General features: G+C 36.4%; 1 protein-coding gene across 3 annotated transcripts in view; it reads right to left on the bottom strand.

Moving 5' to 3' along the window:
* Window positions 1–22,325, bottom strand: part of LOC150093934 (uncharacterized) — a 513,542-nt gene that overhangs the window by 183,757 nt on the left and 307,460 nt on the right. For all 3 annotated transcript variants that reach the window (XM_090412955.1, XM_090412957.1, XM_090412956.1), the window contains exon 16: window positions 6,630–6,933. In XM_090412955.1, the coding sequence (XP_090269081.1) occupies window positions 6,630–6,933 (304 nt within the window). The remainder of the gene's footprint in view (window positions 1–6,629; window positions 6,934–22,325) is intronic.

Genomic DNA, 22,325 nt, shown 5'->3' with positions numbered 1-22,325 from the left:
GTTATTGAATTTAAATATCCTAAATGGTGAAAAACTCTAATTACTAAAATTATAGTGGTTGAATTATGCATGCTATATTTATATGTTAACACAGAGATCTTAACATCAAATACAAATGAGCTTATTGAAAAATGTAACATCCTTTCAAAGAGTGGCAAATATCTGACCAACACAATACAAATATCAAAACCATTTTCTAAGTTCAGTGCCAAAAGCAGCAGATGCCTTCAGTTTTCGTTCTTTCCCTCTGATAGGTCACCCACACCAGAAAGGAGGAGAAATGATAAAAAGCAAGTTCTCCTAATTGATTTTGTCTCTCACATAAATCACAACCTTTTCACGAACAACATAATACTCAACTAAAAGCATTAGCTTAATTATGAATGGTTTAATTCCTGTCTGGAAACCTGTTTTGTTCAGAAGGCCTTCAGTTTATGAAAAGGTGCTATACCACAGTAAATCAAGATGAAATCAATTACTCTATTCTTATTCCTCAAGAACTGCCGAAATGTTGCAAAACTGCTTCATGAATGAAGAATTCATATAAAAAAGTTATATGAAAAAGAACAGATTAAATGAAAAATATTAATTTCTCCATTGAAAATATAACTAATGAGACTTGCTCCATCAGAAAAGATAACAAACTATGAAGCAGCTTATTAGAGCTCACAGAATTCCAGTCATGTTACTATCAAATTGCAAGCATTTAAAAATATAATCAGTATACTTTTCCTTTATTTTAGGCTTGCATCGTGATCCGAGTACATTTTTGAAAATTATGAAGACAACTACCGTGTTTGAGTAAAATTATAGTTTAATATAACTAAACTCTACATTTGATGTTTCGACCTTTATATCAAGGTCATCTTCTGGAGCATATGCACTATAGACAGAGAACAAGCAACACTACAATCTATCTGGTTTGTTAAAGTTACTGACCAACCGTTACAACAATTGTTGGCCTGACCTCTATTGAAAAAAAAATTTTTTTTTAATTAAAATAAAATAAATTAGAATATACATCAACGCTAGAGTCCTGTTATTAATATTATCTGTTGGTTGTAGAATTACATTAGGCACAACAACAAGTCTACGTGTGTATATATATATATATATATATATATATATATATATATATATATATATATATATATATTTTACAATATGATTATACATGTACATTAAAACCAGTTGGTATGGAATGGTTTCTAATACTAGCTAGAAGTTGGCTAGAGTCCTGACTTATGCTGGATCTTATGTATTATGTAGGCTGAATGTGTGCCATCCAGATTCTTGGAATGTTCATGCCACCATTGTTGTTGATATTTGGGTGGTTTATCAGAATTTCACAGGCTTCCTTAAATTTCCTTTCGTACCAGGTTTTTGTATGGTGTAAAGTGCAGGTACTTTTCCAGTCGATTTGGTGTAAGGTGTTAAATGCGTGATCTGAGAAGCCTGCTTCACCAAAATGGTTATATTTAATGTGTCTTATGGGTTCTTTCTTAGGTATAGGGATTGTACGTCCTGTTTCACCAATGTATGGTAAGCTAAAGGTGCAGCAGATGCAATAGACTCCAGGATGTGCCAATGGAAGGAGAGGATCCTTAGAGGAGTTGAATATGGTTTTAAGTTTAGTAGGTGGCATTGAGGTTATACTGGTGTAGGATTCTGTTGATTTTTTCCGATAACCTTTAATGTATGGGATGGCTATGGCTTTACCGTAATCTAGATTCTTTTTTGTTGATGTTTTATGGAGTATTTTATTGATAGAATTTTTGTAATAGCCATTATTTATGAATGTGTCGCTGATGATTTTTAGTTCTTGTTTCAGGGCTTGCTGGTTGGAGCAAATTGTTATGGCCCAGTTTTTAAGGGTGTTAATGACTCCATATTTTTGTGTGGGTGGTGGTATGAATTAGCATGTATGTATTGACCCGTGTGTGTTGGTTTTTCGGTAGACTGTGAAGAATAGACTGCCTGAGGAGAGACGTGTCTAGGAATGGGAGCGAGTTCTGATTTTTAATATCGATGATAAATTATATGCATTCATGTTGTTTGTTCAGGTGGCTAAGGAATGTGTTTAGTGTTTCATCGTCACACATCGAAACACATCGTCAACGTATCTAAACCATATTGTATGTTTTAGAGTGGCGGAATCAAGAGCCCTTTGCTCAAAAGTTTCCGTGTAAAAGTTAGTGACTGTGGGGACAGTGGGGAGCCCATGGCTGTACTTTTTGTAGGTAAAATTTGTTTTGACACATGAAGTAACCGGACTGTAGTACGTGGGCAAAGAGGGCCATAATGTTCAGCGGAAATTTGTTCTGAGTAAGAGAATTGTGTCATTGATGGAGACATTTGTGAAAAGGGGAGAAACTTCAAAACTGACTAATAAGTCGTCTTTGTTGAGTGTTATGTTTTTAATTTTGTTTATAAAGTGTTGTATGTTCTTTATGTAGCAGGGGGAATGACCTACCAACTCCTTGAGTGTCGACACTAATTTCTTGGCTAAGTGGTAATTAGGATTATTTATTCCTTCCACACCAACCACCTGCAAACAAGAACCATGTGATCAACCTATCAAGCCACACCTTAAGCAGGGGCGAACCTGCACTACTGGATAAAGGTCTTAACTATGCAATAGCACCTAAAAAGGTAAACAAATTGGATTTCATTTACCACATAGAAAGAGGCATCAGGTCTCTACCCAACAATATAGCCAATAAAATATGATTAGAAACTAGTAATGTCCTGAACATTACTAAAAAAAATTACTAAACCTTAAGAAAACCATACACAACAATCTCACAAAAACGGAACTAGCAGCAATAGCGTCATTAAAAGCCAACCAAGACATAATAATAACGAAATTGGATAAAGGCAATGCCACTGTTGTCCTTGACAGGTCAACATACACACTTCAGATGAATCAACTAGTAGCTGATAACAACACCTACAAGCTAGTAAACTATAACCCAACAAACAGGATAAAAAATAAAACAGAGAAAATACTTAAGTCCGTCACTTCCTGGCCACCAGACACAGTTAAAAAACTCATACCCCACTATGCCCACCTCCCCAGAATATATGGTGTCCCAAAAATACACAAACAAAATGTGCCGCTCCGACCTATTGTGGAAGCAATAAATAGCCCTAGTAACCACTTAGCCAAGAAATTAGCGTCGACACTCAAGGAGTTGGTAGGTCATTCCCTCTACTACATAAAGAACACACAATACTTTATAAACAAAATCAAAAACATAACACTGACAAAGACGACTTATTTGTCAGTTTTGACGTTTCTGCCTTCTCACAAATGTCCCCATCAATGAAACAATTCTCTTACTACAGAACAAATTTCTGCCCGACGTTACAGCCCTCTTTGCCCACATACTACAGTCTGGTTACTTTGTGTGTCAAAACAAATTTTACCTACAAAAAGAAGGAACAGCCATGGGCTCCCAACTATCCCTCCCAATTGCTAACTTTTACATGGAAACTTTTGAGCAAAGGGCTCTTGATTCCGCCACTCTAAAACATACAATATGGTTTAGATACGTTGACAATGTGTTTGCTATCTGGCCACATGGGCGACAAACACTAAACACATTCCTTAGCCACCTGAACAAACAACATGAATGCATACAATTTACCATCGATATTGAAAATCAGAACTCGCTCCCGTTCCTAGACACACGTCTCCCCTCAGGTAGTCTATCCTTCACAGTCTACCGAAAACTGACTCACATGGGTCAATACATAGATGCTAATTCCTACCACCACCCACACAAAAATATGGAGTCATTACCACCCTTAAAAACAGGGCCATAATAACAATTTGCTCTAACCATCAAGCCCTGAAGCAAGAACTAAAAATCATCAGTGACACATTCATAAATAATGGCTATTACAAAAATTCTATCAATAAAATACTCCATAAAACATCAACAAAAAATAATTTAGATTACAGTAAAACCATAGCCATCCCATACATTAAAGGGTTATCGGAAAAAATCAACAGAATCCTACACCAGTATAACCTCAATGCCACCTACTAAACTTAAAACCATATTCAACTCCTCTAAGGATCCTCTCCTCCCCCTGGCACATCCTGGAGTCTATTGCATCCGCTGCACCTGTAGCTTACTGTACATTGGTGAAACAGGATGTACAATCCCTATACCTAAGAAAGAACCCATAAGACACATTAAACATAACCATTTTGGTGAAGCAAGCTTCTCAGATCATGCATTCAACACCTTACACCAAATCAACTGGAAAAGCACCCGCACTTTACACCATACAAAAACCTGGTACGAAAGGAAATTTAAGGAAGCCTGCAAAATTCTGATAAACCACCCAAATATCAACAACAATGGTGGCATGAACATTCCAAGAATCTGGATGGCACACATTCAGCCTACATAATACATAAGATCCAGCATAAGTCAGGACTCCAGCCAACTTCTAGCTAGTATTAGAAACCATTCCATACCAACTGGTTGGAATGTACATGTATAATCATATTGTAAATATATATATATATATATATATACACACACACACACACACATACACTAAGGGGCTCTTCCCCCTGGCCCCAATGGTGCCCAATCCCCCGTGTTCCGGACTGGTAGGCCAGTTCTCCTTGAATTCTGATGACTCGACACTCAGGGGTCTATCCTCCTGAGTGTCGAATCTTCAAAAGGGGGCCCCCCCCCCCCTATGGTAGCCCCTGAGTTTCAAAACGTTTCAAATAACTTGACAAAAAACATGACAGAAAAATGTTACAAAAAAAGGCTTATCATTTTATATTATAGAGTAGATATACATAGACTTGTTGTTGTTGTGCCCAATATAATTCTACAACCAACATATAATATTAATAATAGGACTCTAGCGTTGATGTATATTCTAATTTATTTATTTTATTATTTTATTTTCACTAGAGGTCAGGCCAACAATTGTTGTAATGGTTGGTCAGTAACTTTAACAAACCAGATAGATTGTAGTGTAGCTTGTTCTCTGTATATAGTGCATATGCTTCAGAAGATGACCTTGATATAAAGGGTGAAACGTTGAATGTAGAGTTTAGTTATATTAAACTAAAGTTTTACTCAAACATGGTAGTTGTCTCCATAATTTTCAAAAATGTAATCAGTATACAACTCCAACTTCCATATCCATTTCTTTTATTCTATTCTTATTATCTGTAAAATAAAATATCCATTTTTTTTTTTTTTTTTACAGATCATAAAAAGGCCCAGTTAAAACACATATTCTGATATTTTATTTTTCTCTGAAAGCATTCAGACAAAATTTCCTGGTGCTTCCAAATGCATGCTATACCAGACACAATACTCTCATAATATTCAGTTTCCACTCAGTTCAACTATGAGTTGCCACATTACAATAATTTGCTGAAGTACTTGCTCTGTTCAAATTGATAAGATTTTCTTTTTATCATTTAGAAAAATTGCTTAATATTCAAGAGAGGATGCTTCAAACTTTAATAACAAAATTCCAATACATGCTATTTTATTTGAAATAATAATCATTCAGTTTAATTAATCTCTTCACATTTCAACAAAATAAAAATAATGTCAACCATACTCTTGATATACTGTATTTAGTACATTATTTATACAGAACTGATGACGACGACAATTTACACAGAACATCAAGTATATTTTAGTGTAATTACTTTATCACATAGTGATATTAAATAAAAAATATTGAACTTACTTTTCACAAAATTAATAACTAATGTATGACATGAAATGTATAATTACATTAAAATATACTGAGAAAACAGAGAATTCTTGTTTACATCTCATTACAGCATTAGGAAAATGAAAGTTGTTTAATCTGAATAAAATCTGATTTAATTCTTAACTATGGTTCAGAATGAGAACATACTGCAAATATATCAGTGTAATGTAGTCATGGAATGTCCTTCAAGAAGTTCCATTTTGCACTAGGATTTATCGTGCAAAATATTTAAGTATTAAACTTAATTCATAAATAATGAATTTATGAATTAAGTTTAAAAATCACAGTAAATTTTCACTACAGTAAATACTATATAGCGATCTCATCCACCAAAACAAACTACTGAAAAGTACTAGTCAAAGTCCCAACAGCCTGAAAGCTATTCTAAATAAAACCTTACAGCCAACTTTCTAATATCATAGCTTTCTAGGTCCCTATATGAGTTTTCTATAGTGAGAGCAAACTACTATCAGGCAGCTCAGGTTAGAGGCATAATGGAGTGAAAAACATTGGGAAAGAATTAAAACCAATGTTTAATGCTTCCAATATTTTGTTCAGTCACAGAGACATCTTCAGGGAGTACAATATAAAAATGTAACACACCTAGAGTCCTAACTAGATAAGGCACCCTCAATGAGTCACCAGTAAAAAGCTTCAACTATATTACAGAATCCCTAAGAATTAATACTTCCAATATTTTGGAAAGTTTAACATATCCATATGTTAAATTAGTTTCAGTTTTTGGAATGCAAAATGACTTTTTTTTTTTTTTTAAAGCAATGCTGAGAAATTATAATACTTGAGTATGTTAACAAACAAAAAATATGCAAGCTACAAAATGGAAAAACGACATTACTTACTTGAGTGCATTCTGGACACTTCAAAATTTCACCTTCCCCCTGTTTACTATTATCTTCACTTCCATCTCCATTCTCTAGTATGGCATCTCCAATATAATAATGCCCAGCTTGATGAATGGATTCACTGAGGCCTACATCTTCTGCTGCATGAGTTAACGTATGAAGATTCAAAACACTGGAATTATCAAAAGTTAATTCACAATGTGTGCATACCCATTCTGCTCCTTGCTTCTTTTTGAATAATGACTTGACTGGCCTCGAAATAGGTTCATTTTCACCACGCTGCCTATGACGTCTTACATGCCTATATTTAAATTTAAAAAATTTAATTTCAATAATTATATTTTAATTATTATGATCATATAAAATTTTGTATCAAATCACACAGTTCAAATTATCATGCTCTTAGCTACTACACCACATTGGCAATGTGGTTATTTGTCTATGAAATCAGTTCATTCATGAAATTTATGAAATCACCCAATCACTCAAATTGGCTGGCAAACAGTGTGCCTGTTTGCCAACCAATGGACTGTGGGGCCAAACTATGCTGTGGACATGAGTGTTTATGATTGTCATGAGATGCAAGATGAACTTCGTGTCCCACGGGAGATCTCTGCCCTGCTTATTGGAAGCCTGAAGTGGTAGGAAAGAGTATCATGTTTAGTCTCTAGAGCAGAGTTTTAGGACTATTTAAAAATAAATAAATAAATATCTATGTATATAAATAAACTAATGAAAATAGAAAAAATCCTTAGCTTTCCTACAGTACTTTAGTACTGTGGGAAGGCTGGTTTACAATCCAATCTTTCGTGGATGGGAGATGCATTAAAAACATATTAAAAATAAAACATCCTGTTTAGGATGTTTAAAGCAAACAAAATATAAAAAGATTACTATTACCGGTGATATTATTATTATTACAACCCTCCACATAAGTAATTGATGTGTCACAGAAGTAATAACCTAACAATACATTCATCGTTAGACTGTTGCTAGTGTTACTAAATGTTTCTCCCCTCACTTAATTATGTTATGTAGAATTTTATAATAGTGCTTTTGTTGTTTTCATTAATGTAAAAATGCTAGTTACATTACAAAAACAGTGGTAGTAAAGAAGTATATACCATCAATGCGAAAAGTTTCAACTTGAAAATCAAGCATTCTCCTGAACTTTTCACTGTGTATATGCTACAACAATTGTTACATGCATGCACCCAAAAATATTAAAGATTTATGGAGTATTAGGTTTAATGACAAGAAGGAAAGTATTACAGAGTGTGAGAAGTGCAATGAAAGGTTAAAGCATTCTAAAAATGAGAATAGTGTCACCAGGACTATCAGAAAATGGATGGAAGTGCTGGCAGTGATAGCAATAGAAGTGACATGAAACCGCTTAGGTGAAAGTTAATGAAAATGAAGAGTGAGGTTAAATGTGTCAAGGAGAAAACTAAACATTTAAAGAAGAGATTGACTGATGTAAATGAGAAGGACGTTAATAAGAAGAAGCAAGCATCTAAAGATGCTAGGATGGCTTAATATGATGATTCAATCATTAAAGGTGTGGTAAATAATAAAGTTATGTTATTCAGGTGGTACAATGAAATGAATGATTCTTTATACGGAAGGAAGGAACTAGAATCGGAATAAGTAGTGGTGGGGACAAACAACTGGGATAGTGAGGCAATAAATGTGAAAAGAGATTTGAAGAGGTTGTTGCAGGAGGTAAAGGATAATAGTGTCATTGGGAAAATGGTTAGTTTGTTGCCCAGATATGATACCAGTGAACTGAGAAGGAGAACAATGATACTGAATGTATGAAATGTATTTAAAGGGAAGTTAGAATGATTTAAAGCTGATGAATTGCATTTGAATGGGTGTGGTGTTGGATATTCAGAATGACTACTGTTCTCTAGAGTAAACAAAATTAATATGAAATTAGTATAATTAAGGATCAGAGAGAGAGGTTGAGAAGCAGGTTGTGGAAGTACAGAAAGAAGATGGACACATAGGTGAGAAAGTGATTAAGGCAGGGCAGAGTGATGTAGTGAAAAAGAGTGGGGGATAAGGATATGAATGGAAATCAGAATCTGGATCAGGGAGACAGGGATAGTTAGACTGAACAGAGATTGGAGTGATAGTGTTGATGAGATATCTTCAAAGAGTGGAGAATTGTTGCTTGTATACTAATAAAGAATATCAGAAATAAAGGGGCTGAGGTTGTAGCACTGATTGAGTCAGTATTTTCCAAAGATAACAGGTGAAACTTGGTTGTCTGAGGACGATATAGTCAGGACTAAAAATGGTAGGATATAGAATTTTATGAAACGATAGAAACATGAAGAGAGGACTGAGAGTACTGTTAATGATAGGAATTTGTCCTTCAAGTGTGGATATGAAAAACAGTAGTACGTTTGAAGATTTTGAAGCCATTTGGTGTGAAGTTGAGATATACGTAGGCTGTTCAATAAGTTATAAGACTATATTTATACAGAAAACAGATTACCTTTAATCGTCATCATTTACATGGTCTTTTTTGAAGTAACTACCATGAGACGCGATGCATTTGTCCCAATGTTGCGTCCACTTCTTAAACACATGTAAAAGTCCCTTTTTTGAGAGTTCTTTCAAAACTGCCTCCGCAGCTTTTACACATGCTTTGTTGCTTTCAAAATGGCGGCCTCTTAGTGGTTTCTTGAGCTGAGGAAACAGCCAGAAATCGCACAGTGCGAGATCAGGACTGTATGGAGGGTGTGGTAGGATATCTATATTTGTTCTTCTGCAAAACGTCCACTACACAACTAGCAATATGTGGCCTTGCATTATCATGGTGCAATAAGAAGCCATTCTTCAGCAAGAAAACACATGCTTTGTTGCTTTCGAAATGGCGGCCTCTTAGTGGTTTCTTCAGCTGGGGAAACAGCCAGAAATAGCACGGTGCGAGATCAGGACTGTATGGAGGGTGTGGTAGGATGTCTATGTTATTCTTCTGCAAAACGTCCACTACAGAACCAGCAATATGTGGCCTTGCATTATCATGGTGCAATAAGAAGCCATTCTCCAGCAATGGACGCTTCCTTTTGACGTGCTGTACCATTGTCCGTAAAACATCCACATAGTATGAGCAGTTTACAGTATTCCCGGGTTCTACAGTGTGTTGGTAAACAATGCCTTCGTAGTCAAAAAACATTATAATCATAACGTTACCAGCCGATTTTACAGTTTTTGCTTTCTTGGAGGTAGGCGAAGACAGATGCTTCCATTCACTGCTTTGTTGTTTCATTCTGGGGTCATAGTGATACAACCAAGCTTCATCTGCTGTAATGATGCGTTTTAAGAAGTTGTCACCTTCTTGTTCCAGTCTTTCTTTCCATTCTGTGCACACATCCACTCGATGCTGTATTTGCTCCGGTGTCAAGAGTTTGGGAATCCATCGGGCGCAAACACGTTTCAGTCCCAAATGTTCAGCCATGATTGAGTGAACACTTCCCACAGAAATATTCAGGACAACTTGCAGCTGGCATACTGTAATTCTGCAATCCTCCTTGATGATAATCACTGCTGTGTTGATCACTGTCTCTGTGATGGAAGTTAAAGGTCTTCCCTCACGTTCAAGATCTTCCACATTTTGCCTTCCTTCCTTAAAAGTTTTATGCCAGCGAAAAACACTTACCCTCGACATTGCTTCATTGTGGAAAGCTTCGCATATCATGTTAAAAGTGTCCGATGCCGATTTTTGCAAACTAACCAAACTAACTAAACATAAACTAAGTTAATCGCATAACGCTGTTCCAAGGACGCTTCCATTTCGACGACTGGTCGGCTCATAGGCATGCCGAAACAAGCTTGCGTTTAATCACATGACATTCTGGCACATCAGCCCGTATATGCCATCTATCAACCTCTTTTGTTAATATAGACAGCAACATTTCTTTATTCCACAGAAATTAATATTGTGATGAGTGGTTTCACGACAGTAAAATTAGTCTTATTACTTATTGAACAGCTCTCGTAGTAGTAGTCGTAGTTGAGAATAGTATAACTTATAGAATGTTGTTAGGCCAGGGAATGTGAAGACCACTGATTGTGAAATGTTTAGACAAATTAGTTGGGCAAGTAAAAGGAAGGTAATACTAATTTGAGATTTTAATTGTATGAATTTTAATTGTAATCTCTTAGAAAGAAGAGAGTGAACATCAATATATTTAGCTACTTTCCAAGTGAGTACAGAATGATCATGCTGCACTCACCTGGAAAGTAGCTAAGTTAAGTGAGTACAGCATCATCATGCTTATTAACCAGAGGCAGAACAGTCATATTTTTAAAAGGTCTCTTCAGTGGGAGCCAGGCCCAAGTTGAAATATCAGGCAGAAGCTTTAGCAGGTCATCTCTACCTATAGGGGTTGCCAAATGGTGTGCCACCCTTTTAAATAAATTACTCTGGATTTAGAGAAAGATGTTGAAAGTTTATTTTTCACTTGGTTAGAGTATAATAAATTTAGTTTAATCCTTTATCCAAGTGTGAGCAAACAAAGTTTGCACCTGAAAGTATCTTCAGGACTGGGGTAAGGTGGTGGAGCAAGCTACCAACCCTCCTGTCTCAGTATCTCCTATAATGCAAAACACATCTCCTTGCGGATATGTCTAATGTTATGCATTAAGGGAAGGGCCACTACCCAGACTAGTTTCGACCTTTATTGAGGTCTCTTCAGTGGGAGCCAGGCCCAAGTTGAGATACCAGGCAGAAGCTTTAGCAGGTCATCTCTACCTATAGGAGTTACCAAATGGTGTGCCACCCTTTTTAATAAATTACTCTGGATTTAGAGAAAGATGTTGAAAGTTTATTTTTCACTTGGTTAGGCGTATAATAAATTTAGTTTAATCCTTTATCCAAGTGTGAGCAAACAAAATTTGCACCTGAAAGTATCTTCAGGAACTTGGGCCTGGCTCCCATTGAAGAGACCTCAATAAAGGTCGAAACTAGTCTGGGTAGTGGCCCTTCCCTTAATGCATAACATTAGACATATCCGCAAGGAGATGTGTTTTGCATTATAGGAGATACTGAGACAGGAGGGTTGGTAGCTTGCTCCACCTTTGCAACAAGTTGCCTGGTGTTGTACCACCTTACCCCAGTCCTGAAGATACTTTCAGGTGCAAACTTTGTTTGCTCACACTTGGATAAAGGATTAAACTAAATTTATTATAGTCATATTTTTAAATGAACCTCCCCAGCACTACAATCAGGTTGAACTCTTTAGCCATGAGTTTTTTCTGCCATATGTTGCTTGAGGAAACTGTTTCATATCAGATCAGATCAATAATTTCACCTTCATTCTTATCATGAGATTTTACTTCATTTCAATCAATATTCAGATAATTAAAGTCACCTATGATGGTTATCATTCATTTACCAGTCACCTTCACTAAAAACTGCACCTAAATAACAAATATTTTGCTTGTTCAATAGTTTCCCCACTGAGAATGGAGCTGAAATTTTCCATGTTCCTGTCTATTTTCATGCCAAATTTGTTACAGTTATCATGCAATTTAGTTTGAGAATCCTAGAGACTTGCACTGGATTGAGTTTAGGAGTACAACATCAACTGTATAAAGCAAAGTGCTAAGTTTGATATCTCTGCATCCTTGTCTTATCCTTGATTTTAGATCAAACCATCGTCCTGTATTTCTTTCAATTCTAAACTGACTTACAACTTAAATGTAGACTATTTATTCATAGTGAAGAATTTATGGAGACAAAAACAGGTGTGGAGTAATTACTTTACTTATAATTAAGAAAACAACACTCAATGTTTCGACTTCTGAATTGAGATCATCATCAGGTACACATACATACGTACAGGACACAAGCTACATGACACTACACAAAAGTAGGATAAATCTAAATGCTTGTTAATAATTTATTCTAGCCTGACCTCTGGTGAAAAAAAAAAATCAAATAAAAATAATACTAAATAAATAAATATATACAAATCTATAAATTAGCAAAATAAAATAAACATTTTATACATATCAGTATAATAATATACAGATGATTAAAATGATAATTAACATGAGTAGTGGAACTACATTGAACAATTTCTCAACCCTAACAAGAATACCTTAATATAAAAAGATTTTCTTGTTAGAGTTGTTCTAGATGCTATATGGGTTGAAGATGGGTCCTCCAGATTCTTGGAATCACTAATCCATCATTCTTATTTAGATCTGGATGAATGTTTCAGCATCTCACAGGCTTCCTTGAATTTTCTTTCAAACCAGGTTTTGGTAGAGTGTAGGGATTCGATGCCTTTCCAGTTGATTCTGTGACATGTTTGAAGTACATGGTCTGACAGGCCTTTTTTTCCATAGTGGAGGAATTTAATGTGTTTATGTTCATTATTTCTTATTGGAATGGTGCGCCCCATTTCCCTTATGCAGAGTACGTTGTAGGTGGACTCTAATTTTGTAAACCCCTGGGTGGACAATCTGGGGAAGAGAATCTTTGGATGTGTTGAGTATATTTCTTAATTTTGCAGAAGGTTTGAAAGTTGCCTTAACGTTGTATTTATGTAGTGTTCTATCTATTTTTTCTGATATGCCCCTAATGTATGGTATGGCTATGGCATTCATGTAATCTTTTTTTGCTTTTAATGGTATGTTTGTGGAAGATCTTTTGAATTCTTTTTTTATTGTCACCATTTTTTTTTATAAATGTTTGGCTAATAATTTCATATTTTTTGTTCAGCACCTGCTCACTGGAGCAAATTGTTAGGGCTCTATGTTTAATGGTGTATGAATTTTTATGTATATATTGACCTGTGTGTGTGGGGGGGGTTGCAGTTTTTGTCTCGATAAATTCTTCGCTATGAATACTGACCACTGTGTAACCTTAGAAGAAAGAGTAGACTGTATTGCTCTGTATAATGTTCCATTTTCCTCACATAATTGTAGTGTTTTGAAAAGCTAATCTCCTGACACCTTGTCATATGCCTTTTCCAGATCTACAAAATTGAAATACAAATCCTTGTCACGTTCATGATTTTTCAACTATTTGTCATAAAGTAAAAATATGATCTTGACAACCTCATTTGGTCTGAATCCAGCTTGTTTTTCTCCAAGTTTCTCTCCCACAAGTGTTCTCAGCCTCTTTTTAAGTATGCTTACATAAATCTTACCAGGAACACTTAGTAGAGAAATTCCTCTATAATTCTCACATTCAGCTTTATTCCCACCCCACCCCTACTTTTTATTTATTTATTTATTATTATTTTTTTTATATATATAGATGGGAATTATGAGAACTCTACTCCAATCATCTGGAATTCAACCTTCTGACCAGGACCTCTGAATTATGTAGTGTAGCACTGCAAAATTTTATACCTTCATCCATCCATCTTCAAGGCCACCTTTCCTAATTGGGTTGTGGGGGCAGCAGCTGCAAGAGGGACTTCCAATTATCACGATCCTCTGCCACCAAGCTCAGGTGGGACTCCCAGAGATGTCCACCCAAGGTTTTCGATATAGTCTATCCAGTGAGTCCTTGGCCTTCCACGTGGTCTCCCACCCTCTGGCTTGGCAAAGAGGGCCTGATGGGGGAGCCTCTCTTGTGGCATTCTGACCAGGTGCCCGTACCATTGTAACTGTGATCTCTCAACACGGAGAAGCAGCGGTTGAGTATTGAGGGCTTCCCAAATTGCAGAGCTTCTCACCCTATCGAGTCTTGTCAGCCCCACAACTCCTCAAAGGAACCTCATTTCAGCTGCTTGGATTCGTGTCCACATTTTTCAGTCATTCCCCAGCTCTCATGACCATAGGTGAAGATGGGGACATAGACTGTATTGAAGACTGCCAGCTTTGCCTTCTGCTTAACTCTCGCTTCAATACTACTGAACGGCCAAGCTCCTGCAATATTGCACTTGCTGATCTGATTAGAGTATCTAGCTCTCGCCCACTTTCCATCACTTGTAAATATGGACCCAAGGTATTTAAAAACTTCTCCACCTGCCTCAGTGGGACTCCACTCACATGTAGAGTGCACTGGGATGGTTGCCTTGAGACTACAAATGTTTCCGTTTTGGCCACAGTAATCTTCATCCCAGCTTCTGCACAAACAGCTACAAACCTATCCGGGGTCCGTCGGAGGTTATCTGTGGCAGAGCTAAGCAGAACTAGGTCATCTGCAAAAAGCAGATGCCCAATGCTACATCTTCCAATTCTGACACACTCACTGCCTTGGCTGTGCCCATCAATCCAGTCCATAAATATTATGAAAAGGAGGGGTGACAGAACACACCCTTGGCAGAGACCAATGGAGACTGTGAAAGGTTCAGATTTTGTGCTGTTTACCCCTGACACAAAACTCCAGGCATTCATACAGGGACTTGATGGCAGCTAATAGTTGGCCATCCACTCCATACTTCTGTACTACTTGCCAAAGCTTATTCTGAGGAACCCGATCATATGCCTTCTCCAAGTTCACAAAACATGTGCAGACATTCTTGGCATATTCCCAAGATTTCTCAAAGACTTGCCTTAAAGTGAAGATTTGATCAGTTGTGCTTCTATCAGGACGAAAGCCACATTGTTCTTCCCGGAACTTTGACTCAACTATGCTCCTGCACCTTCTTTCCAAGCACCTAGCATATATTTTCCCAGGCAGGCTGAACAGAGAGATGCCATGATAGTTGCTGCAATCTCTCTGGTCTCCCTTCTTGAAGACTGGTATTATTATGCTTGTCTGCCACTGCTTTGGTGCTCGCCCAGATATCCAATATACCTCCATATTTAAGCATTTCTGTTTGAATATCATCTGCTCCAACTGCCTTTCCTCATTTCAAGTTTTTGGTGGCTTTTTGTACTTCAAGTACTGATATGTACTCCTGTTTGCATTTCTCTTGCCTACTGTTCTGTAAATGCTTGCTTCATTTAACAGCTTTAAAAGTAATTACTCTAGCCATCTAGGATATCCATATTTTCAGTTTTCATGTCACATTTATCATCTTCAATTTCTTTTACAGTACTCTTTCCTCCAATTTTAAGCTTTTTCAACATCCTTCAGAACACTTTACCATCTTCCTGATATTTTTTTGCTATATTCTTACCGAAGTCTTCCCATGAATTTTGTTTTGCTACTTTTACATGCAGCTTAGCTCTCTTAGATTTTTTCTCTGTTATTTTAGGAAATCTGCCTTGCATATTTCATATATAATATTTTTGGAAAGTATGCAAATTTTTGTTGTGCTAAACTCTGCCTGCCAAGACTGCAGGAGCAGCTGTTTTAGGAAGTATTAAATGATTTAAGTGGACTGAACACAATATGTCAGTCTTTGCATATCCCAATTTTCCTCCAACTTAATTTTTCACTAAAATATAATAAAACTGTGTTATGCCACCTTCAACACTTTTGCACTTAGGGGCTGAATCTGAAGGCTCACCCTCTGGTGGTAAAATGTGACCCACCAGTAAAGGGTGAGTATGCTGGCAAGCACGCCAAAGCTAGAAAAGTTTGAGAAACACTAGCCTAGAGGACAAACGCCATTCTCCATATACTTAGAAGGGTCACTAGCAAGAAGAGATCTAGAGTATCTGTGGATTGGTTAGAGAAATCTGGTATTCTGATAGTTGATTAACAACTTGTATATAAATGATTACATCAAGCTCTTAGTATCTCTATCTGTTTGATGTGTCGTTAGAAAAGAAAAGAAAAAGGACGTTAACAATCAAATCTCCAAAGAAGATGGACTTGCTATTAGGAAAGTTTGAATGCAAAAATTTTCCTTTTAAAGAAAAGAAGTCAAAAAGTTTAGAATGGTTGGAGATTAGATGGACAAAGTCAAAAGAGAGAGAAAGACAGAGAGCAAATGAATTAGATAGCTTCAAGCAGCAAGATGTTTACCCAAAGAATATCAGTAGAGATTCTATCAGAAACTTTGACATGGTACAAATCAGAATAAACATGCAGAAATACCACTTTTGGGACAACAGCTGAAGATACAAACACTACTCATATCATTGGGAAAAATGATATGAGTAGTGTTTGAGGAAGATGAAATCTAGATTAGTGTTAGCAGAAGTATCATTTCTCAAAATGGAGATGGAAAGCAATTGTAGGTTTGCCTTTATTTGCATGTAATCTACTTTTCATTACTTTGCTTTACATAGTTGCCACTTAAGTTGAGCCAGCTGAAACTGGGAGGGATAAGGGATATGCAGAAGTGGATTCTTTACTAAGGAGAATTTCATTCAGCATTTCTAAATGGTGAATGATATTCTCCATTTTCAAATAGTGAATTCTAAACTACTCAGGTTTCTTCTAGGCATACCTGGCAGAATTGTGGTAACAAAATTATTTGCTAGATGATCTGAAAACCTCTAAGAATATTACCATTAGGCCAAGTATACTATCTAGTGACTGGTCTCTTCAGAATAAATGTTTTAAAGCTATACCCTGGAAATGAAGAAAGGGTTCACTATGATGTCTGACATGATTCTAATATCATTCCCTAATACTGCTTGCTGAAAAAAATGGGGAGAAAGCAAACTGGAATTCAAACATGGTTTCTGGCAAAGTGGAAGGGGACCCGCTGGAGGACCCCTTCCACTTTGCAAACGGTTTTGTTATATACATTAGGTAGTATATGAAACTCATATACTACCTAATGGAGCCTAGTATTATAGAGGTTTGGTTAGGTTAGGTTAGGTTAGGTTAGTAGAAATAGTAGAAAATGTCATCAGAAAACCAAATTATTTTTATATATATATTTTTTTTTATCACCCCTCCCTCCCCACAACAGGATCCAAGACCTATGACATGGGTGCCATGTGTATAGGCAAGTGGTTAAAAGAAGAAAGATGTGTTTCTTGAAGACATGAGGGTTGCAGTCACTAGGAAAAACAGCATGGAGATGACTTCTCCAAACAGCAGAGGTGCAAGGAATGGAGAAGGATGAGAAATCAACTATGAGTTTGGGGATGAACCGTATGGATGTAAACCAGTAGGTGCTCATGTTATGACCAAAAGAAAGAAAGAAAATTTAAAAAGGGATATTAGGACAAATGCATTTAATCAGATCCTGTGTTTGGTGATACAATAAAACTATTTTGCTTGCACATATGCAGCATAGTGTGTGTGTGTGTGTGTGTGTGTGTGTGTGTGTGTGAGGGGATGCGTTTTTCATTATGAATGGTCAATTTCATTCCAGTCTCTAATTACACCAATTGTTGTTAAACATAGCACACAGACCATAAAGGTCACTGTACTGTATTTAGTGATACAAAATTGTTTCTCTTGCTTCTCCAAGTATACTAACTTTTGGGGATGAGTTGTTTTTCATAATATAGGAACATTTTCATTTCAGTCTTCAGAAAGAATAAATGAATTATTATTATTAATATCAGACCTCCACAGAATCAGAGACTAATCATGGGAAGTGCACCTATCACACATAAAGCTCATCACATGCATTAAACTCATTCAGTGTAGCTGCGTTCAGAACACACCCAAGCAATGCATTCCACTCACCAATGAAATTGCTCCTTGCCCACTTGCTCACACCATCCTTATACAGTTTCCAAGGCTGGCCTCTTGTTTCCCCCCCACCCCCACCACAGACCATCCCATTCTATGAAAAATATCTTCGACGTTAATCTGGTAACAACCTCGACTAACTTATATGTCTCAATCATATCCTCCTCCTCCTCCTATTCAAGAGGCTATGCAAATTACATTCCCTCAATTTGTCTCCAAAGACCACTGACCACCTTAGTGAATCAACACATCAATAATCCTACTAATTTTCTCTCCTGGAAAACACCTTATGAAATTTCTCATTACACTTCATTACATCACTACTCATTATGAAATTTATTACACTTCTAATAATGGAATTGAAGCCATTAATTGTCACATTCCAATTAACCTACTGATTAATCATTTAACCAATAATAATGGGATCCTGGCGATTACACAAATCTGTCATTCATTTCTTTTGTTTTCTTGTTTCTACTTTTCTTCACTTCCACAGTGACTTACTTTCATTTCATCCATTATACTACTTTTTATTTTTTTACTTCCATAATCTCACTTGCTTCTGTTCTGTGATTCACAGTCAATTATTCCTGCAGTTATGCTCTGTTTAGTTCCTTCTGTTGTGAGTAAAAATTCATTTATTCCTGAATAAAAATGAATCCTATGTATTATAAGTAGTGGACTGCATATGTTAATCTCCAACAAAATACTAGCACAATCCAGATATCTATTATTAATAAGACAGAAGAGCCATTGGTTAATTGGTTAAAAAAAACATGCATGTAATGAAGGTAGAATCTGAGAAAGGTTGGATAATTCTGATGATAACCGAAAAATATTATATTATATCACTATGTAAACAATGTATACTTGATCATCAATGAATAAGGGAAAATTCTTAGAAAACAAAGTGAAATATAAATGAAACATGGAAATAAATATACATAACAAGCACAACAAATAGTATAAGATGATTTTCTGCTCCATTCTGCCACACTTAGATGAATTACCTAATCAATATCATTAGTTCATTTGATCATAGCTAGAGCTGGCAGTGAAGTTTTATGACCGGATGCCCTTCCTGACTTCATTCCTTCTCTCACCTCCTCCGGTGAGAGAAGACATGCCTTGGCCTATGTTGTATGCAGATGACATCGTGCTGTGTGCAGAATCAAGAGAAGAAGTGGCAGCTAAACTGGAAAGTTGGAGGAAAGTACTGGAAGAGATGTATGAGACTGAGCAGAGGTAAGACAGAGTATATGTGCTGCGAAGTGGATGGCAGCCAGGAGACATATATAGAGCTGGAAGGAAATGTCATCAGGAAGGTCAGTGACTTTAGATACTTAGGTTCAACAATGAAAGAGGATGGTGAGGCTGAGAAGGAAGTGGGATGCAGGATACAAGCAGGATGGAGGAACTGGAGAGAGGTGGCTGGAGTGGTATGCGATAAGAGGGTACCGATCAATCTTAAAGACAAAATCTACAGGACAGTAGTGAGGCCAGCTATGACGTATGCTATGGAAACTGTGGCCCTGAGGATGCTTAGGTGGATGTGCGGTGTGACCAGAAAGGATCGTCAGAGAAATGATTATGTAAGGGGGAATGGTGAAAGTTACGAACTTAGGAGCAAAGATACAGGAGGCAAGGTTGAGATGGTTTGGTCATGTGATGAGGAGGGAGGAAGAGTATGTGGGAAGAAGGGTCATGCAGATGGATGTGCAGGGGAAGAGGAAGCGTGGATGGCCAAAGAAGAGATGGAGGAAAATGGTGGAGGAGGACTTGAGGATGAAGAACTTGGATGTGGCTACAGCCCAAGACAGGAGGTTGTGGAGGAGACTCACCACAAACAGCGACCCTACTTAAGTGGGAAAAGCTGCAGAAGAAGAAGAAGAATATCATTAGTTCCTTGGATTGGCTTCTCCCAATAGTTCTATATTCAATGTATAAAGTGGTTGTTTATTATTGGTTAGTTATTTATATTTTGCAAACAAATCTCTATCCCTCTCCCCATAAGTTTTTTTTTTTTTTTTTAAGTATGGCCATCATAAATGCAAAAGCGAATGTCTGCTGTTTATAGGATCACATGTAATTTGCTCTACTCAAGAAACTTACTGGACACACACATATAATATCACAACTGTAAATTATTAATAATTCATTTGCAAGTAATGAAAGTATATCTATTCACACCTGTTCTCTCTCATCCTTACATCTGCAATTCTCGCACAGCAAATATAAGGCTCATTAATGTTGGTTCACATATTTGCATCTTTCAGTAACTCAAATGTCATCATCATCATCAAATTCCAGACATGTACCCTCAGGGGGATGTATAGGATACGATAGTACTCATATGAAACTTACATCACCACTGACTTCCTATCTACAATTTTCCTCCAAATCAATCTGTTACTTGTAAAGACCTCCAACATTATCAGATGCTATATTTCTGTCTTTAAGGCACCTTTTACTGTATCAATCCACCTATAACTTGGTCTTCCACTGGGTGTTTTTCCTGCCAACCTGGAAGAGAGCACTTGTTTTGCTAATCTTTCTTCTCCCATTCTGTTTAACTGACCATATCACCTGATATTAGCTATGCTAACAATGTCAAGTTCTTTCCTAATATACTCGTTTTTAATATGATACTGCCATTGATGCCATCTAATCTTTCTCAGGACTCTCTTATCTTTGGTCAAGTGTTTTATTTCTAACCCAGCTCTCAGATCCATAAGTTAATTGGCTTGAGCACTGTCTTGTATATGGCTAATTTAGTGTTTGACCAATTTCTCTTTTATTCCTCACTCTATGCTGATTTGGTTACATCGAAGATCCACAGATACACTAACAGGCAACTGTAGGGGGGGATTTTTTTCCTCCCCACCAACAGGCAAGCTTGCTATGAGAGTTTTTATCTGACTATGACGTGAACATCTTAAACAGAATGGGAGAGGTATGCTTAGCAAAACAAGTGTTTTTAACCAGGATGGCAGGAAAACGACACAGAGGAAAACTAAAAGGACCTTAGAAGAGGGAAATATAAGATCTGATTATATTAGTCATGACAGATAATAGATTAATTTGGAGGAAAACTGTTTATAGCAAGTCAGCAATGATGTAACTTTTTCATGAAGTTTATCATAATATCCTGTACATTCCCTGAGGATACATGTTAAGAATTTGATAATGACATCCTTTATTTTTGATCCCAGAAAGCTTAAGGAAACGATTCCATCATCAAGTGCAGATTTAATTAGAGAATCACCGTAGTATATTACTTCTTTTATCTTACATCCTAACTAACTTTATTATTATTATTCATTAATATATATATATATAGATATATTGTGTGTGTGTGTGTGTGTGTGTGTGTGTGTGTGTGTGTGTGTGTGTGTGTGTGTGTGTGTGTGTGTGTGTGTGTGTGTGTGTGTGTGTGTGTTGATAATAGAATAAATAAGGTGAGAATGGTGAGGAACCATTTCGATATATTTACATGGAATCAGACTGAAATTATTCAAAACAGGATAGACTTCAAATGAATTTTAATTTATGGATCTAAGTGTTTGGTAAGAATTAAAACAACTGATCAAACACTACAGACTATAGGTATTTGAGTTATGAGAAAAATTATGGGAGACAATGGCATTAATAGCAGAATCATATTAAAAATGAAGATATTAGAGAAGACTTTGATACCATTAGCACTCAAGACTTTTTTGCACCAATGATATGCTAAGATGGTAAGCTTTCTTAACATTTTCACGCTAGACTAACACTCTCTCGTCATCACCCATCTGGCGGGATGAAAGAAAACAATATGTCCCATGGAAGTTTCGTGCTTGTATTTCAGAGGATTTGATATCATGATGATTCTCTGATTGGAATCAAATCTGCATAGAGAAATAATGTCTTTGTTTCAGGATATATTAGAAAACACTTTTAAAAAATTCTATATTTAGTTGGTATATTTGAATCACTAAAAGGCGTAAATATGTCAACTACCATTAACGAGCCATGTGAGGATGAGATATAGAAAAGGAAAGAAGGAAAGAAACAACAAGTGCAAACAGAAATACTTTCATTATTGGCAATCAGTTTAATAATAATAATAATGTGTGTTCTATAAGGTACTGGATGGAGTGAAATGCATATGTGCAATTATGATGGTA

The sequence above is a fragment of the Typopeltis vanoorti genome, chromosome 23 (genome assembly GCF_054136105.1).
Source record: "Typopeltis vanoorti isolate ZY-2024b chromosome 23, IOZ_Tvanoo_1.0, whole genome shotgun sequence".
Taxonomy (NCBI): domain Eukaryota; kingdom Metazoa; phylum Arthropoda; class Arachnida; order Uropygi; family Thelyphonidae; genus Typopeltis; species Typopeltis vanoorti.
Note: the sequence above shows the minus strand (reverse complement) of the source record. Positions and strands in the feature narration are given on the sequence as shown.